We start from the raw sequence: 27,411 nt of genomic DNA, 5'->3' as shown, positions 1-27,411 counted from the left end.
AGAAAGCCATCTATGTACAGCTGTGAACCACTGGACATGCTATATATGTCCAGGAGGTTCAGTGCACGTACTGCTTAAGCTGAGCAGCTGAAGTTTAGCGCTAGGTTCTCACTTTGACAGCTCTCACACACTATCTGCTGGAGGGGGGGAAAAGTTGGACTGGTTGATTCTTTTTCTCTCCCACATGCCGAGGCCCGGGGAGGCTGACTCCTGCGCTGGTAGCGTTTCCTCCTCTCCAGGCTGAAGGGTTTTCATCTCAGCGGGATGCAAGGGCAGACGCTTCACTCGTCTCGCTCCCTGCTCCCGTCCAGTGAGCACAAACACACCACAGTGATTTCCATTTCTGTTGTAGAGTGTGGAGCTAACAGCACCACCACCTGGGGCTAGGGTAGCCGCCCAGATAACAGCACATTTCGGTGACATGCAGTTGACAGAACCTCTGAGACGTGTCTGGACCCAAAAGAAGTTGACGTCCTGTAGATTCCTCCCCCGACCATTCAGGTACTTGGTTACCTTTTGTTACTCTTTGTAATGCTCTGTGTTTATCTATTACATGTACACTCAGCCTTCTATTCCTTTGTAGAGCGTGGACCACCGCGGCTCCCCTATTGGTGTCTGAACCGTGCATCGAAGCCCAGTAGGCCCACAATATCATCGCTGTCTGATGAAATGCTCCTGTCAGAAACTATTTAGGACATTTTTAAATGCACATTCCACATTTGATAACTCATGAATCTATTTTTAAATACATATTGTTGGTTCTCAAGTAGAATGTTCGAAATGCATTGAGGGAAGTTACAGAATTTTTACTATGAATGCTCAAAGCGATGGCATGGCCATATACGGTCAATATAGAGTAGATCAGACATAGAGGGCAGTCTAGCCATTACAATTGACCCGTAACATGTGGCACAACTACAACTAAATTGTGGCTGAATTATTGATATAATAGCATACACAGCATTAAGAGGGGGCATGAAAGGAATCAACAAGGGAATGGTCTACTAATTTCATATGGGAGCCTGAGGGCACATTCCTAGCAGTGAAGACCAAACATATTGACATCTGTGTGTGGGGAGAGTCGGTATATATGGTGCCGGACTTGTGCTGACTAGAAAAATAAACTGCATGACACCACTCAACTTGCAGCCACCTTCAGGTATCTACTAAGCATTCTGTGCTGCCCTTCTTGTTTGTAAACATGCACATCCTTAACACAGTGACTAGCTGACCACATGAAAGTAGAAGATGCCATATTATGTAAACTCTTAGACCCTATTTCACTTTGTGAATTATTGGCCAGTGAATGAAACAGACACTATAGTAATAATTTGTCAGTTCCAACAATAAAAGGCCATGAAAATGTTTTGGGATATGAGATTAATCATAAAACAGAGCAAGATGTTTTGTTGAAGGTGGTTGACCATCATCAAGCTGCTTGGCTAATATTTCTAGAAGTGTCCAAAAGCCGTTGTCCTCGATGCACTTTCATTTCCACCTCTAGGAATTGTGATGACCGTGCCTCGGGGCGACAGACACCTTGAAGAGCGCCCACCTTAAATCTGCCGCTTCATGACTTCAACCATGACCTCTAGCTAGGGGGATACCTCAGGCGAGATTTAAACGAGCTCCCCCAGGTCCGCTGCGGCGCCTCTCACACCATGACATAGTAGGAGATGAATTACGTTTGCTTTAGCAGTTGATTAAATAAACGTAGGCTATTCGAATAATAAGGACGATTTTAGTAAACAAATGTAGCATAATGTTGGTGAATTCACCCTGACAGTAGCCTATACGAAAACACTGATCCTAAAGGATTCTTTCTGGAGTGGCTGTTACAGTTAGAATCCTTAGTGCTTGAAAGACGCCCGTGCATATATTTTGCTATTCTGCCCCGAAAATCCGTCACATACGCGATTTGGAGAAAATACATACTTGTTTCTCTGTAAATTACAGCATTTTATTCGATCATTGGAAGCTGTTAAAAATTGTATCTCTTACATTTTCCAATTATTTTTTCTATCTTTTGCTATTACGGAGGAAAAGCACACAATATCGGGATATTGATCCACGCCCATCACTGCAGAAAAAAAGTCGGTTCAGGGGCTACACAATTCCGACTGGACACTGCGATCGATAAGGTACTCTATCAGCCGTTTCCATGGAAACTCGCAGAGCGAGGAAAGAGGCAGCCACGTATTTACACTTGTCCATTTTATATACCTATGGTGATGAACGTGGGGGGAAATGAAAGCAACACTGCCGGAATGTATTTCAATTCCAATAGAACCAATATGCAGTGGTTAATAAGTTTGAGAACCTTCAAATGAGTCATATACGAAATATCTACCTTTTTTATTTGGCAGTAGAAGGAAGAAAATCCCCCAAAATGATTGTAGAAATCAGCAGTTTTTTCCTGACATTGGAAAGGGCCTCTTGTGGTTGACCCCAATTTGGAGGTCGAGCAAGCATGATCAATGTGCTGGCCATTAGCTCACAATGAGCAACTGTAGGGACAAGGCCAGAGAGCAGAAAGAGAAATCGGATGTAAGACAGAGAGGGAGTGGTTTTGGGATTGCCTAAGATTTCCTCTTGCTCTGTTTGAAAGCTCAACATGCTGCAACAGAGCCAAACAGAATCAGAGCCAGACAAACAAGAGTACATTAAACATACTCTGATATGTCAGTAGTAAGTATTGAACGTACCACATTTCCAATGAGGGACTCATTGGCTTCTTGTGGTCCACTGGTCTGCCTTAAGTTAGGGGGTTGGATATCATGGTCTGGCCTGTGTTGATCATGTGTCGTTCTATTGATCTGCAATCGAAACTGCTGAAAATGCAAGCGTAGAGGGGTGTTGATTCTGTTGACTTGCTACAGTGGCTCTGTTGTTGTACACCGCTGCGGTCATGAACATTTAGTCGAGGAAGCTGTGGTTTTGGAGATATGGCGAGTAACCTTTTGAAGAAGATTTTTTAAGGTTTTCCTTATCTTAATTCAGTTTGGGTCAAGTTGATTCAACGTTTGCATTATCAAGTCAGTGAAATGACATTGCAAGACACAAGTTTTGTCATACATTATTAGATTACGTACAGAAAATCCACAAAAAACAATGACAGTGTGACATCATAGGCTACCTTTGTACTGTAAGGTACAGTATGTCATAAACACAAAGCCGCACGGGCCGCCATTCAAGCCGGGGGTCAAAGTGCACTATTGCAGTTTACTGCTGAGAGACAGACAGAGGGAGGGAGGGAGCATGGTAAGAGAGGCTGTTCCTGTTTTGTGAGCTGTGACATTGTGGTATTGACTGGCACGTGGCTCTGCGGTATTGTTCAGAGTCTACCGGCCACTGTGTTGACCTGTGACACCTGGCTTCATTGTGGGGGTCAACTTCTTGGATCCTCTCACTGACCCTGCCCATCCCAAAACCTCTGTGTCCCCCTCCCATCGCTCTACCTTATGCCGATCATTTACAGTTTCGTGTGGCTTCTCGGGCCGGCAGTGACGTGGGTCCTATTGATTTATCGACGTCGCTCCAGGCAACCGAACCCGAAAAGCCATCTCCCCGTAAGCAACCGGGCTCCAGCTCAGCAGAGCTGTGTACTACCCCCTGCTCTCCATGGGCCCATGCCAAGTCAGCCAACTGGAGACAGCACCAGTCTTAGGAGCATCACAGCAGACACATCCACATGTACAGTGTTGCTGAGCCAATGCCTTCTCCAGAGCCCCTCCGTCCGCTGTAACCGTCCATTCTTTCAACAAGTTTGATGTTTGATGGGGACAATGAGAGCCACGCTCTCACAGAAGTGCATGTTCTGCCTACTGGATTCCAGAGGCGACTCCTCACTTTTATGGTTAGGAGCTTCTCTTGTTGCGCCCCCTCCCATGCCTCATCCTTGTGGCCTATTGCTCTCATCTGCCTCTGCCCCCCCCCCCCGGGCTCCCTGGTGTCCAGTGAAAGGCCGGGGAGTGGGGTGCAGCTGGACAATCCCCGTGGCCTGACTTCTGGGGAGGAGGGGTTCACCATTAGCATGGCCCGCTGGCAGCTGGCTCAAAAGGAGGGAATTGGAGATCAGTGACCTGTCCACAGTGTCCAGCTGGGGGGTCATTTCACGGCCCACCTCCGGGCACGTGCTGGATGGCCATCTGTGTGTCCGCAGCGTCCTCTTAGAGAGATGACCAACAGAAGTCACCAAAGCTGTTTGCCTAATCTGTGAAGAACCTCTGTGTGATGGCTACCTTTAGAGCGTCTTCGGACCATTGTTTTGGTGTGTGCCTCTGCAGTTTGATGCAATGCTTTGAAGCTTGAGACGAGCCCCGAATGTACTGTGATCCTGGCAACGCTTCTGATAGGGATGATCTACATCAATTTGGATTTCTCTATTTAATGTGAAAGACCATGGAAGAACTCGACAGAAAATGTACCTTTAGTCTTCCCGTTCAGTTGGATAGGTCTGATCCGGGAACAGATAAGCCCTGGTTTGTTGTCACTGCTATCTCTACCCCTCCTCCCTCTTCTCCTCCTCCTCATCTGACCTCCCCCATCCTTTAATCATCCACTCCTCTTCTGCCGTTCTGCCTGAGACTGTTTAAGGTGATTGAATTTTGCCTATCCTCCCAGCATGGTCTGAGGGGATCAAAGGTGACTGACCCTTTCCTTATTATAAAGGTTGGGGACCTCCATAATAAATAGGGATCCTACTAAACGGATCTGGGCTGCTAGATAGCACTAGCTTTATAGTTAAACATAAAGTAAATTGTCCTTTATATATATTTTTTTCTTTTTTTTCCAAATGTCATGTAATAATTCTATTTTATTGGAAATGATGTGTGGCCAGAAGTTTAATAAGATTTTTATGAATCAAATTTAAATGCCAAAGCGCCTCTGAAACAATATGCAGACAGTCACATAGTGAATAAAGCAGAGGATCTTGCATCAATACAATCTCCACTCAGCATTATATGACTAAAATCACAGATATAAAAAGTGAATCCCTTAAAATCGCCCATATTGTTTTTTCTATCAGTCGTTGGTAGAATGTATTAAGGATGCATGTATTAGGGATGATACATAGATAACCATCCTCATTGAAGGCCATTGACAGCAGAGGCATTTCTTGTCCGGTAAGAGGATATCTTCACAAATAGAGGTGTTGAAAAGTGAGAACTGCCTCGTCCTCATTTGGCCATAATAAGGGGGATGGGGATGAGCCGGGTTTGGCCGAGGAGTATCGATTCAATTTCCAATAGCCTCTGGTCCATGAGCTGCTAACCCTGGCCTCTGTTGCTAGGTGACCACACCATCCAAGATGGAGAAAGGGGTGATGAAAGGTGACAGCAGAGCTGAGGTCACTGGGGCCACTGGTCATTCTGAGCTCCTGTGGGAGGCTTTGGATATGCAGATAATTCAATGAAAGAGAGAGAAGCTAAATACAGATATAAGGGAAAGCATGCATTTCTGATGTACTGCGTTGAATACCGTAGATGTGGAATTGTCCTAGTAATATTCACCTCTTTCTATACATTAGGCTGAAATAAAATGAATATGCTATGTAGTGTTTTTCCACTGGTCAAATACATTTCAAAAATGTGTTTGAGAACTGAAATAAAAACAATATAGACTCTCTCCTCCCAAAGAGTTTACTACAGTTCCTGAATCAGACATATGTAAGCAGATAGTTTTTTTTTACAGGAATACTGCATAAACATTGCAAGGCAAGTTTATATTGCCAGGGTCTAAAACTCTTCCTATAAGAACAATATCCCAAATGTACAAGAAACCAGAATGTTTTTATTGAGCATTTAGTAATGTTTGTTTTAGCCTTATAGGGTTTTAAGTTAAGACGTCATTAATGCACTTAAAATATATACACCTCATAGGGTCAGTACTATTTTCTTTGTTGGGTTTCTAATAATAACCTTCATAATAAAATAATCTATATTGTGAATTTACAGCTGGCTTACAACAAGATTAAAAAATGCAAAGTGAGAAATTAAGGCAGGCAATTTACTAATAACTATTATTAGATTGTATGGTTTACATTTTACTTCAGCTAATAATATAGTTATTGTCGACTCAATGATAATAAAACCTTTTACAATAGATTCAAATTCCATTTTGTGTAATAATTCATACAATATTCTACTGCAGCCTTTTTCTTATTGATTGCTCATTCCGAGAGAGGGTAAAATGATATGGAGGGCAAAAAGAGGGGGAAAAGATTTCAACTCACAGACAGATGTAAAAGGATCTACACCCTTCTTGGCTCTGCAGTGAAGTTACCAGAAGGCAAAACCGCTGTGGGTTAAGGTCAGAAGGATAAGACCTTACTGTCAACCCTAAAAGGCCACCTTGTATTCTAGAGTTCCCCATGTTGCCTTCTCCCTGCATGAAGACTTTCCCTTCATCTTCTGCCATGTCTCTTATGTGAGCTTCAGTAGATGCAGAGCCACGGTTTATTTCTGTGTTTGTGTCCATATCCTGAGGATGGTAAGGAGTTTTTTTTCTATTAATAATATTGGGGGTGAGAATGTGGGTAGGCATGTGCTTTGGTACAAGGCAAGATTTTCTTGACTCTGTTTGTAAAGCCCTGAGCTGTAAGAGTATGTTTTGTCTTAAACATTTGTATCCCCTCCGAGACCAACCTTATTTGCCTTGAGGATTTCGTGGACCTCCATGCCTGAATAACTAAAACAACAGTACTACAAAAATATAGAATCCAGGCTTAAGTGCAATGGACTTCCAAATGTAAAGTTCACAGCAATTCAGGAGAAAGCACATATAGCACATAGCCTTCAACTCTGTGAACAGCTAATAATTTGACACATTTTCCCAGAATATTTGTACAATCCTCCTATTGCAATGATCACTTTGTAGAAAGAGTGCTTGAAAACTGTGTGTGTGTGTGTGTGTTTGGCTGGGGAGTGTGAGGGGGTGGACGAGATGGTATCAATCGCCAGGCCAGGCCATTGAATGTATTGATTAGTTACCTTTCTTATTAACATGCTGATTAAAGAGAGGAGGGAGAGAACTGCTAGGCAGGAGAGAGATGCACATACACAGCTCAGACACAGTGGAGTTCTGCTGCAGGTTGGGAGACACGGTGGAGTTCTGCTGCAGGTCGGGGGACACAGCTCAGGCAGAGGATGCAGAACGGACCAAACAAACAGGACGAGGAAGGAAAAGGAAGAGATCATTGGAGAAGGGGAGAGGAGAGCTTCGGAGCGCTCCGTGTTTTCGGAACGGTGGATTGTAGGGCAGAGGAAAACGGAGGCAGGGGCTAACCTGACAGGTACACAGACGACTCTGCTTGGAACGCCAAAAACAGCGCCAGGCAGACAACACTGATCTGAGCTGCAGAGACTGATGCACTCTTGGCCGTAAAAGACACACACTCATGCTGACAGGCCAAGGGAAGGCAAGCATTACCAAGATAGAAAATAGAACAGTATGTATTGTGTTAATCAATATGTTAATGTTTCAAGAAATGTCATCGCTAATGCTCAGTGGCAAATGGTCATACCTTGTTAAGCAGTTGTGATTAGGGAATTTATAAGATGGTTATGGATATTTCTGGGAAATTCGTTTTTATTCCAAGTGGGACTGAATGGTGTGGAGGTCAGGCACAGGGGGAGAGAATAGAATGAGAGGGAGTGTTGGATTATTTGACTGTGTTTGCGCGTGTGTGTGTAGGTGTGTGTGCACATTTGTGTATGTGTGTGTGTGTGTGTGTGTAAGGGGGGTATAGAGAAAGCAGAGAGGAAAGAAGATAGAGAAAGGGGGGGTTCAGGGAAACTGGTGTTTATGGGAGTTTTGTTTGGAGTGAAATGAATATACTGAGCTGTAGGTTGAAAATATAATCGAATAGTGAAGAATAAAAAAAAATTACAACATAAACAAAGTCATAGGTTTCACAAGAAACCCAAAATACATTAGGTGCAAAAGGTTGCAATGAAAATCACTGATTTATGTGTTACGCAATCCCAATCTTCGTTCCTATTATATTCCATTCATTGTCAAATCATCAAAATAGGAACAATTTGTACCACTGGAAAAACATAATAGGGTCTAAGCTGCACAGTCTATGGAACAGTCCAAGACATCCAGGATGTCAAGTGTTTGCCACATGTTTACAATATTTTTGAATAATAGGAAACAATTTTAGTTTAGATTTATGTCATGTATGTCTTTTGATTTATGATTAAGACAAACAAAAGCTTATGATTTTAAATAAGTGGTAAACTGCTTCTCTGATCCCAGAGAGTGGCTTTGATGTTATGCAACAAAAAGGATCTAAATGTTTTATGTAGCCTACATAACAACTTAAAGGCAACATGTCTAACACATATTCTTTAGGAAGAGATTATTTTCTTTTCAACATTTTAGGATTTTAGAAATACAAGACCAAATCACTGTTTAATAATACTACATTATTATGTTCCTGTAGGCCTATATTGCAATGCAATCTGTGTAGAAGTTAAAGGTACATTAGATGTTAAGTTTAGCCAAATGCTAATGAAGTTTTAAAAGTTACGTTAGCACCAGACCCAGATTGTAAAACAAAGCCTAACCTACTGTACGATCTTACTCATGCATAAACCATAAAGCTGCATATAAAATCCGTCTTTCAGAAGAAAACATCAAAAATATGATAATTCCATTATCATAAAGAATGGAAGCCTGTACATTTTCAAACTAATAATAGCGATATAATATTTACACTAAAAAAAAATCGTGTCGTGCACTGATGTGCATGTTTAAGATGCATTTATCGATTACATATCTACAACTACGGACACAGGCAAGCACGAAAGAGAGCACGCACAGACACGCACAAGACATGCGCCCGCGCGTACACACACACACGCACACACACGCTGAACGATTACACGGAAGTTAGCTTTTACACCAGCGAAGTCACCTTCATATGATTTCTGTCATTCAGGCCATGATGTAGGCAGAAGAATACCGTACCTGGGTGCACAAGGGGCTTATTCTGAAAACGCGATTAATCGAAAATGAGGAGTGATCCTAGGTTATCAAAAAACCTTGCGATGTATTCTAAAGATATTGGTTTTATTGTATTGAGACCTGCGAGAACAAAACTAGAATGCATTTATTTTGGCTCATTGTTAATCTCATTGCAGGTTTCAATTAAAATATTTTTAATTGAATAGAAGTTTTTGTTTTAGACAAAAGCAGATTTTTTGACAGAAACACAACACATTAAGTCTAATGACCACTATAAAAAATAAACAATTAAATGAAAACACTATATTTTGACTGAATACCTTTAATTTTTTTGATTGGAATGAATGTATTAAACCTTATTGTAGCTGCAAAAACTTTTTCTGACTCTGAGAGTGATAGGCTAATGACATATTGCAATTACTATAATGTCATATATTACTTTTAGAACAAAATCGAATAATTGCATGTGTATCTTTAGAACACCAAAATCGTAATCTCTTAATGGATTATAGAGTGAGTATTGTGTATAATGGACACATGCAAAGATTTCCATTACAAAGCTTAAAAGTCCCACGTTGCTTATTGTCCCATTTCCACAATAATAACCCTGTCCTTCAGGCTACTCCTATTTTGGCTCTTTAAAGAACCCCTGGACTAGATATTCAGCCTCTCGATGTGAACCTGCCATTCACCGCAGTTTACATATCTTTAGGCTCTTATCAAAATGTTGGAGAAAGTTTCGATGTCATATAAGACTTTACTTTTCACGATGGCACAATTTTAAGGGAAGTAGGTTATGGGTTTTATGGACATCACTTTAGCAAACCGCTTACTACGTTTAAAATAAAACATAAAACAGGCCTTATGCCCGGTTTACCACGTTTTCAATGCAACAGGCCTACGTGGGAATTACGTTTAGGTAGCCAATTGTTATCAGCAACCACAATTGATTATTTTGTTATTGGCTGTATCTTTCGATTTTTCAACTCATTCATGGGTCCCATTTAATTCATTCGGAAATTACGATATTGCTTATTAGGAGACGTTATCTAAAGTAGAGGAAAATTACGCCAACATGCAGACATTTCACTGATAAATGTATCAATAGAATCGTATTTTATTTTCTGATGTTAAAGAAGAATACATTATTATGCTCTTGCATCAAGCATCATTGTAATAATCGATTTATTGATTTGTATCACGTTTTAGGGATGTATAAGCTTGAACCAATGTAAAACAATAAAATGTCCAAGAGTTTGTGAATAAATTATTAAAGAAAATAAGCCTTTTATTAGTCTTTTTTTGATAAATATAACAAACTAATTTCAGAAACAATTAGATCTGATAATTGCCATAAACTGCGGTTTAAACTGAGCACTACGATTATAATGATTTATTAATGCATTTTTATCATTTTTATCATTTTAAAACACACAAAAAAAAACACATAACACAACCAGTGTGAATAGATATTTACAAGTCTCCATTTCTATATTATAACAGAATTTCTGACAATAGCAGTTAAGGCTAAACTTTTGCTAAAGCCCTCATGCACTCCTATATCATATATCAAATATGTGTTCATTATTATGTAGTTGGTGTGAACATAACAGACGGTAAAACGAACTGATATGGTGTTGTTATAGAAACCACAGAAATGGCATAAACATGTCATTTACCCACCTCTGTCACCAGATTTGCAAAAACAACCAAACTGTACGAATATTCTTGATTTAAATATAAATATTTAATATGTCTAGCAGCACTGTTTAAAGTTACAAATAATAAGATGTGGAAATCCTGAAGTATGTTTAAGTTGCATTGATCTAGGCTGATGAAAGTGCTAGGCCTAAACAGATAACAGGAAAATATGTGCAGTCAATAGATACATTTGTGTGCCTCAAAACATATATCCAATTAGATTTTCTCTTGAGTCAAAAGAACAGACTCAACAATGAAAGCCAATGAGAAGTAAAAACATGTCGAGACCTTTGAGTTTATCCACTTATGGTTTATTAATTCGTTAAAATACACTGTTTGTCTGACCTATGCATATGGGGACATAGGTCTATACTGAGAATAACATTTCAAAGGAACTTTCCAATGCAAGGTTTGGTTGAACAGTCTTTGTGTTTACTTGGTTTTACTGCAATATAGCTTCCAGGCCTACATAACGATGAACAAAAAATAAATAAAAACGTTATAATATAGGCTACTGAATGTCAATAGCCTACATGTAATAACCTCAAGTTTTCAGACGTGTTTACCAATTTGACTCAACTGACATACATATTGAATTTATATTTTCTCAGTCAACACAAAGAAGAGAATCTGTGATTTTTGAGACAATATTTCTATAGGGTTAGGAAAATTAGACATTTATAATGGAAATCTTTGCATGTGTCCCATTTTCACAATAGTCAGAAAGTGTCTCAATTACACACCACCATCCTACAAATTATGTTCAATGTATTTTTCTACATAACCTCTACATTGGGATGTGCTTTAGTGTGTTGGGAACTTTAGTTACCCTACCCATACTACTATGTATACTAAAGACGTCTCTCTGTGTGTGTTTGTGTGATTTCATTTTCATGTAGGCCAGAACCCTATATGTTTTCTAATATTCAATGGATTAAAAGACATGTCTTTCTGGTAAGTGTGTTCGACAATATATTTTACAGAGGCAGAGGAATCAACGCAAACTCAAGGCCCTGTGGCTTCCGGTGTAGAAGAAAACGTAGACACCAAAACAGTTTTTGTTTAAGTTTTAATGTTTGCCATTATTTGCGCAGATAAGGCTCCGTTTTTCTGTGAAATCCTATATCGGATTAAATAATGCATGACCGTTCTCAAGATGAAAGAACAGTGAAATAAGATAATAACAGAGTTTTCCAGCCACACATCAAACCAAGCAGACTAGTATGCAATATAGCAGGCATTATTGGAATAGTCAGATGAAAACACTTGTCATATATGTCAACTATCCAGTATTATGAAATATGAATTCATCCTCTGGTTTTCTAAATATAACTGGACAGGCATCGTGCATTGTATTGTATGTAAGCTGAGCACCACGCAGTTCTTAAAATAAAAATCACAGCAAAAACTGATTTGTACGAAGACTCTAGTCATTTGAAACTATTGAATAATTTACAGATAGGCTAAAGATTACCAAGGAATTTTTCTTCACAGATGTCACATGAAGAACTGTTCTCTTTTAGTGGTGTTGAAAATATCCACATGGATCCCTTGATACAATGAAAATAGACTTATGAAAATGGTAACACATGTTTTGTTATTATGTGTATGTATCTCAACTCATTGTCAGGAATGATATCAGTATTTATATAATTGTGAAATCACTTTAATTTCCAGGTTTGTTGTTTCCATATGGATATGGTTGTCATTCATTGCTGGTATTTTAAGAGTCATTTGTAGCCGGTAAAAAGCCTACGTAGCCAAGGTAGGCCTTTAACTTAAGAAGCATAATTATATGCTGTGGTCTATCATTGTGGACTGTTGGAGGAAAAAGTAGCAACGATCTCTAGATTTTCAAATCATGAGCTTCGTCTGTTCCAACTAAAGGCCTGTCATTTTTATGCTACAAAAATTCAAGGCAAACGTGAAGCTAGATGTGCATTGGAATACGTGTTTTTATCAGAGCATTAACCATGGAAAATGAAGGCGTTAAAGATGATAGCCAATATGTTATTTGGCGTCACAGCTAGAACGCAGCATATGTTCAAATGTAATCAAGTGAAAATCAGGCGTAAAAGGTAACAAAATAGAAAATACATTTCAATGTAGACGTTTAGCGTATTATAATTGTTTTGCCAAATAAAGAACTGGACAGCAATTCGTTTGGAATAGTATGCAATTTTTTGTCAACATATTAATCGATATACAGATTGACCAAAATAAAAACATAAGCCGAAGTAGATGTCTTTCTTAGAATTAAGCAGTGGTTACAGCATGTTTTATTTTAACGCAAATAATCGCTTTAATTCCGGTTTAACATAGATTAAAACCGATATGATGCAGAGTTTAGGGCACATAAACTTTCCAGCGCCTGAGAGCGGTAGTTCGAGTGTCAGTCTGCCTACTAGAGTTTTCCAGCCACAGAAGGTGAACTTTCACCCCGACCTCCTAAAAGACCTTTTATTTTCGTTCTGTAGCCGCTGACCATTTTACCTCAAGCTACTTGCTATCCATACATGTATCTCACCATCCAGGCTTTCTCGGCGCGGATCGATAGGGCAGCATCTGCTCCGGGAAGGCAGCGGTCCCACACCGCACACGGATTTTTTTTTTTACAAACGCTAGAATTGCTCATCTCTGAAAATTAAACTGACAGTTAGATATGATTAGTATGCCTAGTATCTACCACCTCACCTCTCAACTCCCAAATCTCTCTCTCATGCACACACACACACGCACGCGCACACACAGTGAACTCACTAAATATGTGCTGTGTTAAATGAAAAGACCTAGCAATAGCTGCTTTAGGTCGAGTATCTTAAGTAAAAAGGTCGCATTTAAACGAATGGCTTCATTGATCTTTAGAACTAGAGATTGAACTGCGCAATCTGGTGTCAATGGGCCTGCTCAACCGTGGTTTGAGTACTGAATAAGAGGTTCTCTAAAACCAGTAAGCGTGTCACTTGACAACGTTTAAGTATAAGAGGTGATTAACATTTCCCTCAAATCTTCTAAATAAACAAGAACAACAACAAAAAAATGTAAGCTGGAGGGCAATAATACGTACCAATTGAGCCTCACCGAGGGATACAGATTTAGCTATTCCAAATGTTATAGTCAGTCTACAACCATCTAGCCTTTCAATAGTCAATAAAAAAAGTTGGAATTCATGTAATTGCATATTCATGCGTTATAGGGACCTGCACCGTTTGTATTATTAATATTTTACTATATCTATGCCTAATAGTAAATATTATAGCGCAATAATCACGCATTACTACTAGTGATACTACTAATGCTACTACTACTGCAACTACAACGTGCAGTCTACTACTCTGTAATAATAATATTATTATTTTATAAGATAATAATTTACTCACTAATAGTATTCATTCAGATAAAAACAATGCTAATCTTAAACATGGATCAAGATGACAGTTTAATGTTAAATCTGCCGCTTGAAATTAGGCGAAATATAGTAGGCTGTTCACAGTTGGTCGAAGTAGTATCCAAAACAAAACATAGGCCTGTCTCCTTGAGCTACTGTAACAGTTGCTGTCCAGCACCAGGCAATGCAGGCATAGCTCATATATGATCAGGATGTTCCCATAATTCATAAGCTCTGCATGCTATTAGATAAAGGCTTAACTTTGGGGTTGTGAGAGAGGGTTTGTCTTCACCTCGTTGGTCAAACCCTGCCCCCTCCCTGGAGACGTTGGCCGAAGCTAAAGGGTTAATTGGAGTTGGAATTTCATTGCACATCTGTCAGATTTTTAAGACGGTGACGTACTGAAAGGAACGAGTGTGAGCGGGGGGAGGAAGAGAAGAGAAAGAGTTGGTGGTGCTGAAATCGATGAAGTGGCAGGCTGAGGGAAGAGGAGGAGGAAAATCTCACGAGATAATGAAAGAAAAAGAGGAGTGCTGCTAGGTAGGGAAGAGCGAGGCCACAGCTAGACGTTTGACTTTAAAAAATACCACAGTTCGGGGAACAACGTATAACCCTCTAACCGCCAATTGTTTGGCCTCTGTTTTATTGAATGTAGCATCCCTCGGTGCATCTGACCAATTGTGTGAATCTGCGCGGACAGGCTGTTTGACCGGAGACAAGCGACACAATCGGAGAGATGCAGAGGACGGACAACAGACGCGGAGGCACTAATTCAACGGAATAAGGTAACAACTCTAATTAAGATTCTACGTTCTGTTTAGTTTTGCTATCGTTATCTCTTAATACCAACAGCCTCCATGCTCCCAGATAGACCATAACTTACCATTCGGTGACCGTGTTGTGTTGAGAATTATGCAAGCCCAGTGCGCGTCGATGTCCAAAGAATCGCATGAGCGCTCATCGAGTATTCAGAACTTTACATGAGAGTGAAATGCAGTATCTGTTTTCTGTGATTTTGCAAGCGTCGATATATATTGGTGTATTTTTTTAATTTGTTAAGCACATGAATTGTCCGTATTAAAAACACTCGTAAGATGTGTTTTTACAATAGCCTAGGTAGATTTCATCAAAGCTATCAGAATGCAGCCAATTCGACCTAGGCTAACATGTTATCTTCCGCAGGTAGGGTTAAAGAGCGACGATTCAACGGAGGAACGCTTCTGAGAACCAAAGAAGGGATGAGAAGAGTGCGGTAGCACAAATCAAAATAATTTGATAATTAATGTTGCAAATGCTGCTGCGCACTCGATTTCCTGGAGTTCGAATGAGTTTAAAGAGACTGCTTAAGTTGTTATCAGATTAATTAGACAGGAGCCACTCATAAATCAATCCATTTGGAAATCAATGAATCCATAATCTTGTGCAACAGAAGGACCATCCCAGGCTACTGTTAAACAACAAGTAATAAATCAACAAGATTAAGGTAGAAACAGGCTATATTCACAGAATTCAAAATGGATGGGAGCCTTGGGGAAATGCCTGTCCACAGCCACTCTGAGCTCCACAGTCAGGATGGCAGAGCAATGCTGCATACCCGGGACCTTTCAGCTGCTTTCCCCAGGCCCTCCCTCGGGGGCCACTCCATGTCCCTTGAGCCTGAGCACCGACCACCAGGTTTCGACCACTCCATGTCAGCGCTGGGCTATGGAGGAGATGCTCCGTCTAGCTGTGGCAGCACCTACACCACACTAACCCCCCTGCAGCCATTCGATGACAAGTTTCACCACCACCATCACCACCACCATCCCTGCCTGCCGGTCAGCAATGTCATCGGGAGCTTTACTCTCATGCGTGAGGACAGGGGCTTGGGCGGAAACTTCTACAACCCTTACAGCAAGGATCTGGGGATGACACAGAGCCTTTCACCACCTTCTACAGGCTCTGGCTTGGGGACGCCCATGCACGGTTATGGCAGCCTGGGAAACAGCCCTAATGGCAATGGTGGCCAGATGCTTCCAGGTGGTTATGAGGTCCACGGGGGCAACATCTTCTGCCGGACGGCAGATTTCGGCAGGGAAATGTCCCCTCCCGGGCTGGGCAGTGATTCTTCTGTCAGCCACCAGCTAAACAAAATGGAGGCTCACCAGCACGCTCCCAGTCACCATCCTCACATCTACAGCCAGCACTACCAAAACCACCACCCCAGCCAGCAGTCCTCCAAGGCCGGGGAGCTCCCTCACTCGTCGTCCTCCTCGCCTGGCAGTGAGGGCATGCTCCCTAGCTCCCAGGGCGGTGGAGGCGGAGGGGCTGGAGAGGAGATCAACACCAGGGACGTGGCCCAGAGGATCATCACCGAGCTGAAGAGGTACAGCATCCCCCAGGCCATATTTGCAGAGAGGGTTCTGTGTAGGTCACAGGGCACTCTGTCTGACCTCCTGAGGAACCCCAAGCCCTGGGGCAAGCTCAAGTCTGGCCGTGAGACCTTCAAGAGGATGTCTCGCTGGCTGCAGGAGCCAGAGTTTCAAAGGATGGCCTCACTGCGTCTGGAGGGTAAGATCTTTTTTCCATGCCTGTCCACTTTGAAACGAGAGGAACGAAAAACGAGTTGTCCTGTGGTACTACAGAAAAGATATGAATGACAGGCCCAATTGCACCTCTCATGTCATTCCAAGTTGCCTACCAAACTAGAAGTAGAGGCCAGATGTAGATATGTCTTTTGATGTATATTTGTTCAACCATTAGAATGGAAATGTTCCCTTGTGAAATTAATAGTGGAAATATTAAAATAACAAAGGTGAGTGTTGTTGGTTTAATCAGTTTTGAAATCACTCAAAACGATGTAAATGTTATATTAACTACAGTGCATTGAACAGTAATGGCAAGTTACTGGAAGTTTATAGTTGGGGAAATACGAAATGCAAATTGTGTTTACCAGATAAAACTACATTTTATTTATTTTGCTGAAATATACAAATGTGTTTTCCCCTACACTTCATATCAGTTCCTCATATCAGGGAAGAATAAAATGAATATAGGTGAAATGGGAGAACATAATAAAACCAAATTAGGAAAATAATAGGTCTTCTTAAAAGGCCGCGCCTGACATTTGATATTCTTTGGGGATATGCACCGAAAAAGATAGCACAAAGTACAGTGCCGTGTTGTCACTCCATAGGGACTGAGAGCCCATCTGATACATAAAGCACAGAAAGAGATCCAAGTGAACGCTGTAATATGAGATGTGCAAGTGTGTATATCGGCAGGGATCCGTTCACTGCAGGGGTCTGAGAGCTGTGCAAGCAAGCACAGTTGATCACAGCTTTTCGCTATCTGTCAGCAGCCCAACTGACTAAGCCCAAAAGCACAATAGGGCTCATAAGTAATTATTGTGCACTCTTGCAATCTTCTCACAATTATTGATCTTTGATTGTTTAGCTCTCTGAACACATGTGTACCTCTTCAGTTCTATGAAATGTTACACCAGTCTTAATCAATCCAGTTACCAATGATGAATTATCTTGTTTAGGTTTGGAGAAATTCAGTTATGTGGCAGCTTTGTTTGTCTACCGTATATCATCCAATCTCTACTTGGAGTAGTGTTATTGTGCAAGAAAGGCAATGTTTTCTCTGCCACTGAGGTATAGTGTACAAACTACCTTTCATCATCGACCCAACAATTTGGATGTTCTTGCAGGATTCTAGTAAATTTACTTTAACACAGTTTTTTATGACTCACTGCTCAACATTCAAGAAGCCAATCAATGATAGTCATAAAACTGAAGAAGCTTACATGGGAGAGTAACAAGGCTTTTTGACAATGCTTCTTCCCCCACAGTTTAAACTTGCATATTTAGTTCCTGGCAAAGGCACAATTGGACAGCTCGGCACTTTTCTAAATAACCTACTTTCTGAGGGGTTTGTTTTTTTCCTTCCCGACCAACCCTCTTTTGTTTAATTACAAGCCTCTATTGATTTCCATGGGAAAGAGCAGCACGCCTTGCCCACACACACCTCGACCGCGTCGGCAGATCCAAACTGGAATTAGCATGCACAGTGCCCTGTACACCCTAGTCTGAAGATAGCACAAGTGTTCTTTGCTTCACGCCTCAAGTTTTAAGATGATCCAGCTTAATGCAGCACTCCCTTAAATACTGTAGACACCAGCTCCTTCAGCACCTCAGTGGATCAACCTGCTCTCCATTGTTTTTTGATCATGCCAGCTTAGCTATCCTCTCTATCTTCTATTTTTTTAATAATACAAAGCCTTTGATAAATAGTGGATCCTATTGTGCAATGTAATTGTTTTAATATTCTCTTTATGTGGAGACATTCTGTGGTGCTTGGCCTGAGGTTTCCCCAGTGTTTTTTCCTCTCCTGTTTTGTGATGATGTTTTATGGATTACCGTACTGTATATCAGATGCATCTTTAGGCCAACCTCAGACTGTGGAGAAGGCAATCAGGCTTTAGTCAGAGAAGTAGCCACTTTCAGGACATAGACCACACAGTGACACTTTAAGCCGAGAGGGATCAGGGTAAAATAAGTTTAAAGATGATGGCTGAAGCCTTTGACTAAAGGTCTAAATGAATAAGAAAGGTTGGCGCGGTTTATGCGTGGGCTCCAGCGGCTGTTGCCATCCACCAGCCATGGAAGCCATAGAACCCAAGCCTCCGCGTGCACTCTCTTATTTGCAGTTAAGTTATCCTAGCTCGAAGGTCACGTGGGAAATACATTTGCGTGTCAGAGATCCCTAACAGGGCCGGTATGGCTCCCAAACAAACAGCGTTGTTTTCATCTGGTTGTTACGGTTCCCCCGTTCTGGCGCTGAAGGGGTTAACCAGCCTATGTGGGTGGAGGAGTCTGAGCTGCACACATTTAATCAATAATTTCTATCAGCCCCTGGCCCAAGGAATCAGCAGGGGGTGGGCTGGGGCTTGGAGGGGGGAGTGCATGGAGGGGGTTGGCTGGGGGGGGGGCGTAGATTCGGATGCCGGGGGGTAGGGAAAGGGCTTTCGATCACGTTTCAGCAACACGAGACAGGGGCATACATCATGATTAGGGGCTGTTCCCACGATCATAAGGAGCCTATGGAGGGATATTTATGTGGCCAGGAGTAGCCCCCGATAGCAGGGATTTATAGCATGGTAATTGCAAGCCTTTTACACACGTGATTACAGCATAAGGAAGCATTTACTTAATGGCTGGTGTTATGATCGGCGGTGCGCGGGAGAAAAGGAGAGGATGGAGGGGAGGAGGGAGAAACGAAGAGAAGGACAACCTGACTCCTTCAGCAAGCCATAAATCCACAGTACCAGGAAGCTTACCACCACCGTCGTGCCGTTGCTTTCATTACTATGTGTGTGTGTGTGTGTGTGTGAGCACAGCACCGTTGGGGCTCTATAGCTGCAGTCTTTGTGTTGACATGGTGGGAACACACACTATAGGGTCAGTAGAACATGAAGCACTTAGAAATTGTATTTAACTTTGGTTGCGGTAATATTGACATATTTCTGACGTCACAGGCTGTTCAAAATGTAATGAGACATGGTTCGATAGCTCTCTGAAATGTAAATGAACTGCAGATGCCCAAAAGAAAACAGCCCTGTAATCTCAAGTTGACAAGTGGTAGAAATTCCCAGTCATTCCTTTCAGATAACTATTTTGAAGGAATTACAGGTCAATTTACAACATACAACATTAAGGTGATGAACTAAACCATTAAAATAACAGGTAGAGGAGAATTTCAAATTGTTATTATGGCCTTGCAAAATATCTTAATTTGAAAATCTTTAGAAATTGTCTCTCAGTGGCTGTCATCAGCTGTGCTGTCATTGGGCTTTAGATTTGCCAACATACATCCTCAATCAGGCCTATTAAGCCTCAATGTGAGATGATTTTCAGAACAATCCCATTTATCTATTGAACATCTCAGCCACTTCCTCTGAGATTACGGGCAGCCTTGCTCTGTGTGTGCCCCTGCTTACGCTTTCAAAAGCCCTTCACCATCAGCAGAAAAGCGGTCCAACCACTGACGGCTGATTGAGACGTCTTAGCCGTGTACATTCAGGTAATTACAAGAGTCACCCAAATGTGTCAGTCCGCCGAGGGCTTCTGAACCCCCAGACCGGTGCACGCGGCTTGTTTCAACCCTCTTTGACGTAACCTCTCTAACAGAAAATAAATGAGTCCCCCTTAAAGTGATTATCGCTCACTCTGTCCACCTCATGTAAATGACGTTTTATGAGAAACGAATGATGTTGGAGTGTCCTTGTGTCCACTAAGGCAAGTGGGAGGGAGGAGGGGTGTGGGCGACCTTATTTAACAAAGACACCAGTAGATGCAGCGTTGTGGGCCATCTTGTATGTGGTCAGAGGTTAAGCTGTGTGCATGCAGAGGCAGTATGCTACACACAGTTACACTCATTCTTATGGATTCACTACACAACACGGCCGATAGCCTACATACGTCTCTCAAAACTCTTTGTCCGTTTGTGTAAACATTGAATAACATTACATTTTAAGTTTGGTGATTTAAATGAATGCGTTTCATCTTAGAGCCGTTATGATGTTTTTGTTTTCACCAGAGTGCTGCATTGGCTTCTGCTGCATATCCCCTGCATTGACCCTGGGCTGTGATTTTATGAGAATAGCCCATGAAGCATAAACAATTTTCCCTATCCTTGTGGTGATGCATAAACTTGCACATAGATATTAATTTACTATCCTAATAATATAAATGCCTTTGGGCCTATACAGCAGAAATGGATAATAAGCTACTGTAACTCATCTACATTTGGACGCTTCTCATTTTTTATACATCTGTTTTACCTGCAGAATGGTAGCTTCTGCCCCTGTTGCTACCTCTTTGTCCTCACCTTCATAACTGAATACTCTATTGCCAAAGTAAAGCAACAACTTGGAATTTGGTTGAACTGAATGTCCAGTTTAACGTAAAGTTACAATGTAACCCTGTCTTACTGGTCATTATTACCAAATGTTTTGGTTAACGTGTAACACAAATTAAATGTTTGATAGTCAATAATGCTTGCTGTAGCCAATGTTGTTGTGCAGAAGGTAACCTAGCATCAGTTTATTTTACAAAGCAATTTGAATGCATTTGCATTCTGAAAACTCTATTTGCTAATTTCCGTTTGCTGTGGTAGCCAACATTTCCCATCAAACACAGTTCAGGTGTCGTTATGTGTACACTACGTTGATATAGATGGGTAAAGAGGCCATTTCTAAATAGATCCAGTTATGGTCTGTGTGAGAACATGAGCAGCACCATGGTGACACTTTTCATTTTGAATATTTAATAGCCTGATCCCTCCTGATGATCCAGTTAGAGTCACATCCAACCCAGTATACAATAAAAAAAAGAAAGCCTGTAAGAGGTCTGTGTATGTTTGTGTACTGTATATACAAATGGTAGCCTACTTAATGTTTTATTTGTCTGGTGTGGGATAATGTCCATGACAACCAATATTGAAGTCTACTCTAGATGTGTAGTAAGAATTATCCAAGTTCATACTGAGGTTTACTCTAGCTGCGTAGTAAGCATTATCTAAGTCCATATAGAGGTTTACTCTAGCTGTGTAGTAAGCATTATCCAAGTCCATACTGAGGTTTACTCTAGCTGTGTAGTAAGAATTATCCAAGTCCATATAGAGGTTTACTCTAGCTGTGTAGTAAGAATTATCCAAGTTCATACTGAAGTTTACTCTAACTGCGTAGTAAGCATTATCCAAGTCCATACTGAGGTTTACTCTAGCTGTGTAGTAAGCATTATCCAAGTCCATACTGAGGTTTACTCTAGCTGAGTAGTAAGCATTATCCAAGTCCATACTGAGGTTTACTCTAGCTGAGTAGTAAGCATTATCCAAGTCCATACTGAGGTTTACTTTAGCTCTGTAGTAAGCATTATCCAAGTCCATGTAGAGGTTTACTCCAGCTGTATAGTAAGCATTATCCTAGTCCATACAGAGGTATACTCTAGGTGTGTAGTAAGCATTATCCAAGTCCATACTGAGGTTTACTCTAGCTGTGTAGTAAGCATTATCCAAGTTCATACTGAAGTTTACTCTAACTGCGTAGTAAGCATTATCCAAGTCCATACTGAGGTTTACTCTAGCTGAATAGTAAGCATTATCCAAGTCCATACTGAGGTTTACTTTAGCTCTGTAGTAAGCATTATCCAAGTCCATGTAGAGGTTTACTCCAGCTGTATAGTAAGCATTATCCTAGTCCATACAGAGGTATAATCTAGGTGTGTAGTAAGCATTATCCAAGTCCATACTGAGGTTTACTCTAGCTGTGTAGTAAGCATTATCCAAGTCCATACTGAGGTATACTCCAGCTGCGTAGTAAGCATTATCCAAGTCCAGTGGCCTCCTTGCACCTAATGTCTTGTTTTCTAGTGGATTAAGTTTACTTACAGACGGTGCAGTGAAACAAGTTGCTGATTCATCTCTTTTAGCTAACCAATCTTGCTTAGTTAATCCATTTTCTTTCAAACAAATCCACTTTCTCTCAGCTAATCCATTTGTCCCAGTTAGCTAGCCAGGCTGTTTAAGCTAACTCAGTTGTCTTCTCCTTCTGCCTGTAGCCTGCAAACGAAAGGAGCAGGAACAGAGTAAACTGGAGCGCAACCAGGGCCCCAAGCGCACCAGACTGGTGTTCACAGACCTCCAGCGGCGCACCCTGTTGGCCATCTTCCGGGAGAACCACCGGCCTGCAAAGGACCTCCAGGTCACTATATCCCAGCAGCTAGGTCTGGAGCTCTCCACCGTCAGCAATTTCTTCATGAACGCCCGACGCCGCAACGTCAACAAGTGGGTGGAAGAGGGCCGCCCCTCCTCCACGGGCTCCTCTGGCTCCAGCGTGTCCTCCTCTGCCGTATCCTGCAGAACGGCCTGATGGGATACTGCTGGGCCAGGGGCTGTGGAAACCAAGGGCACATGGACTGGTCTAGGCAGAGATCAGTCGTAATAATGTAGTCCTCGTTATCAGAGGGAGTGAGGAGTTGGAGTATTTTAGTTTTTAGGAAGAATTATCACAGAGCATTTCAAACCAAAGTTGACCGCTCCTTGATATTGAAGGAGTGGTACCCAGTATAAAATATGACAGCTCGTATGAGGTGAGTTCCTATCATTTGTATAGTTGTGTCCGAAAAGTTGATTTGACGTTTAACAATGAAAAACCTTGATTTCTATTACATTTTCCTATCACAGTAAATGTAATTACCGGTAATTTAGGTTATATTATGAAGCTATTAATAATCAGGAGGAAACATTTTGTTTTGCTCCCTCCTAGAATGATAAAATGAGAGGCATCTTAACCTAGCATAAAACCCCTCTTTAAACTTTTCACCAACTGTTAGCAGATCTTCATCTTTGTATATCCTTTGTTTTGCTGAGAAATCTAGTGGGTCACAGAGAATGACAAATATTGTGACAGAGCTCTAACAACCCAGCATGTGTTATGGGGTAACATGGTTCACAGGAATGCAGAGGTGTTCATACTCTTTGGATGATCAGGAGGATATTTTGCTCTCCACTACTCAAAGTATTCAATCATTACCTGACAAGAACCTTGACCATCCTGTTACCTTTCTGGACAGTAGTACCACCTTGAATGAATCAATGAGAAATCTTGGTGTTTCACTTCAAATTGGGATAGAATCAGTAAACATGGGCAGAATTTCCAGGGATGCCAAGTCAAAGACTTTTTATTGAGACCCTCCAGCTTTAGGACATTGACTGACATAACAATCAAAAGCTCAGTAGCCATTTTTACTCTCACCAAAACCCTTTGAACACAATGGACGCAAAGGAAATAAGTACTTGTGACACAATGTATAGTAATGTTGTAGGATTTTTTTCCACTCATGTTTCAAAACACTTAACTGAACACACCTCGGCTCCATTGCAAATCAATTTTTATTTAATTTTTTACATATGCCTAGAAAATGGAGGAATGTGATTCTTTCAGCCCTTTTGTACAGATTTCAAGCACATTGCTCTATTTATAGGAATACATTGGAAGTGCGGGTTATTGTTCGAGTCCTGCTATGTTCATTATGGTTCCTCAAGGACAGTTTTAACACGTCTCCTTATAACCAGTATCATTGGAGCAAGAATTTAAAATGCAATTGTTAAACTGATCAATGTATTTATTACTGCATTTGTGTAATTTTTTTTCTCTATTTATTTGGTTAATTATTTATGCTATCTATATACTGTAAGTATTTATTTAATAATGCTTTGTATGTCAGTGTGAAACATAATTTTTTTCTGATGGGCACTTTTAGCTGTAGAATCCCATCGTAATACCAAAGATTAAGATTGTCCTCCCTGAATGTATGACCTAACCCCTTCCCTCTCCCTGACCCATTGAAGTTATGTATCTCTCTCTTTAAGGCCTGGCCTTTGTTTTGTAGAATAATGGGGATTTCTTTACTCTTGGCAAATGTCTCTGTGGTCTTATGCAGAGACCAAGCTTGTTTGAATGTTGTGGTAATGTGACATCTCATAGGTTAACAGGCCACTTGTAAAGTTGTGTTCAAACACCATTCAGCAGAGTGTCTGAAGTGTCCGGAGATGTGCTTACGGAGCATTTCAGGCTTTTAATTAGGTGTGAATCCTTCGAGACCCCGTGTGTCTGCCTGGGGTTCCCCTACACCCTCCCGTCTGCGTCCTGCTCAGTGTGATTTCATCCTTCAGACTCATCCCTTCTGCCAGTCTTCTCAGTTCCACGTGTTCCTCCAGCGTTGTCTTGGTTTTGCTTCGGTGGGTAGTTGAAAGTGCAGAGCTTAGGCCTCTCCTGTCTTTAACCTCGGAAGGGGCGCGGAGCGGGGGCCCCCTTCACAGCGTGCACTTGTAAGACGGACGGTCATGAAAGAGGCCATCGACTTTTGAAGACATCAAAGGGGGGCCTTTTCTTCCATCTCCTCTCTGCGTGTCTGGGCTCCTGGCAAGACCTGTGGGCTCAGGGGCATTCAGAAGGGCCGGGGAGATCATAGAGGTGGCTGACTCATCCCTGAACAGGGGGCAGTGTTTTGGGAGAGGGGGTGGAAAGGCGCCATATAGGGTAGAATTAAAGTTTAATGAGCGACAATTGTAAGCATGCTGTGAGCGAGGGAGGGGGCCAGTCTGTGGCAGGGGACATGAAAACACCAGCCTGTTCTCTGAGCTCGTCACTGTTGTTGTATCAAAGACAATGGGATAGGTCCCAATGAAACCTTTATCCTCCCCCCTATCCATTTTAGAACACTCTGTCCTTTAGTCATTGTCTGCTTTGTCTTGACAGAGTGAGAGAAATACCCTTTGTACTGAGTGCACAGGTACGTCCGTCAACTTAGCCTGTGGCACCATCTAGTGGCATTTATAGAACTGCATCTCTAAATTGAAGGACAGTCTAGAATGCTTTTCGAGGGCCTGAAAACACAGGCAGATGATGAGTAGTGGAACATATACCAACGTCTAGCTAATTATTCCTGCTTACCCTTCAAAAACAGTTGTTGTCTTCTTCAAGTAGGGTTATTATTTCATCTTAATTAGAACACGTTAAATTCACCGACAGTGAGGTTTGGTTTGGTGAGGTGTTATAGTACTTTTAGGTTCAGCATTTGCAGTTGGAACTGAGAGAGTGACATTAGGTTGTGGCTGTAGAGGACGTCTTTTGACTAGTGACCTCAGTGTTCCCTTTGTCCCCCTGTGTACATGAAGACTTACCCATCTACCTCAGCTGTGAGTTGTTGTGTGGCAAAGATGTTCCTTAACCAAAGATTCCATACTGTCAGGGTGTCTGTCTGTCTGTCCATCTGTCAGGGTGTCTGTATGTCTGTCCATCTGTCAGGGTGTCTGTCTGTCCATCTGTCTCTCATGCCTTTTCAAAAAAAAAAAAAATGTGCTGGAATCAATCTGCTACAGGAGCAAACCAAGCCCCATCCAGCGAAAGCATAGTCCAGTACACTAGATAAGTCATATTCACAGTCTGTATAATCATTTCCAAGACCAAAAAAGGAGGCAACAGTCCAAGCAAGGAGGATCTTGCTGTAATCATCGTTGCCTATTCCTTGTACCAAACTAGAATCATGTGACTTCCTGTAACGGTTCTGAAAGCCCAAGAATTGTGTTCAACCAAAAACAAAAGGTCTAGAGACTAAAGCTATTTTTTCACATTTGTAAAACCATTTCCCCTTTTCCAAGATGTTAGTATAGATAAAATACTGTTTGATCCCACTGTTGTAAGTAGGAATTAATGACTCCATACAAAAGCTTTAACTAGGCCAAGTTGAGGGAAATATTGCATTTGATTTCTGACGTCTGGGTTCCTCAACTTGGTCTCACCCACCATGCTTATTGTGCCATTCTCGTCCATGTGTTAGATTAACTAATGAATGTGGCTATCCAACCAAAGGCTTAAAACACAACACTTTAAACGTCAATCATGGTGGGACGTTTTATAACAACAACTAAAGAGAATCCCTTTGAATACCTCATGTGAAATTGTTTGTTGTGATGTTGCACTAAAAAATAAAAATGACTCATTTGTAACCCAACAGTATTTTTGGTTTGCTGACTTAATGATGCATGGAAACACACATTTGATTACAGGATGTAGATCTACGTACAATGGGGAGAACAAGTATTTGATACACTGCCGATTTTGCAGGTTTTCCCACTTACAATGCATGTAGAAGTCTGTAATTTTTATCATAGGTACTCTTCAACTGTGAGTGACGGAATCTAAAACAAAAATCCAGAAAATCAGTATTTGATACATTAGAAAAGCAGAACTTAATATTTGGTACAGAAACCTTTGTTTGCAATTAGAGTTCATACGTTTCCTGTAGTTCTTGACCAGGTTAACACACACTGCAGCAGGGATTTTGGCCCACTCCTCCATACAGACCTTCTCCAGATCCTTCAGGTTTTGGGGCTGTCGCTTGGCAATACGGACTTTCAGCTTCCTCCAAAGATGTTCTATTGGGTTCAGGTCTGGAGACTGGCTAGGCCACTCCAGGACCTTGAGATGCTTCTTACGGGGCCACTCCTTAGTTGCCCTGGCTGTGTGTTTTGGGTCGTTGTCATGCTGGAAGACCCAGCCACGGCCCATCATCAATGCTCTTACTGAGGGTTGTTGGCCAAGATCTCGCGATACATGGCCCCATCCATCCTCCCCTCAATACGGTGCAGTAGTCCTGTCCCCTTTGCAGAAAAGCATCCCCAAAGAATTATGTTTCCACCTCCATCCTTCACGGTTGGGATGGTGTTCTTGGGGTTGTACCCATCCTTCTTCTTCTTCCAAACACGGCGAGTGGAGTTTTGACCTTCTCCCATTCCTCCTC

The 27,411-nt window shown here is 41.6% G+C and overlaps 1 protein-coding gene across 5 annotated transcripts; it reads left to right on the top strand.

The window, feature by feature from the left end:
• The first annotated feature begins 455 nt into the window (after positions 1 to 455).
• onecutl (one cut domain, family member, like) lies at positions 456 to 26,713 on the top strand. Of its 5 annotated transcripts, XM_020040779.2 has the most exons (5): positions 456 to 501; positions 7,093 to 7,450; positions 14,718 to 14,847; positions 15,245 to 16,612; positions 22,666 to 26,713. In XM_020040779.2, exons 4-5 carry the CDS (start codon positions 15,577 to 15,579, stop codon positions 22,974 to 22,976), a joined length of 1,347 nt encoding a protein of 448 aa, XP_019896338.2. In that variant the 5' UTR covers positions 456 to 501; positions 7,093 to 7,450; positions 14,718 to 14,847; positions 15,245 to 15,576; the 3' UTR covers positions 22,977 to 26,713. The 5 variants fall into 5 exon arrangements, with proteins under 5 accessions (XP_019896338.2, XP_028971316.2, XP_019896339.2 ...); XM_029115483.2 differs by lacking the exon at positions 456 to 501 and having other exon boundaries at positions 7,082 to 7,450; XM_020040780.2 differs by lacking the exons at positions 456 to 501; positions 7,093 to 7,450 and adding an exon at positions 14,519 to 14,602.
• The last annotated feature ends 698 nt before the right edge of the window (positions 26,714 to 27,411 follow it).

Source organism: Esox lucius, chromosome 20 (assembly GCF_011004845.1).
Source record: "Esox lucius isolate fEsoLuc1 chromosome 20, fEsoLuc1.pri, whole genome shotgun sequence".
Lineage (NCBI taxonomy): Eukaryota > Metazoa > Chordata > Actinopteri > Esociformes > Esocidae > Esox > Esox lucius.
The sequence above is the reverse complement of the archived record's forward strand: the minus strand, read 5'-3'. Positions and strand labels throughout refer to the sequence as shown.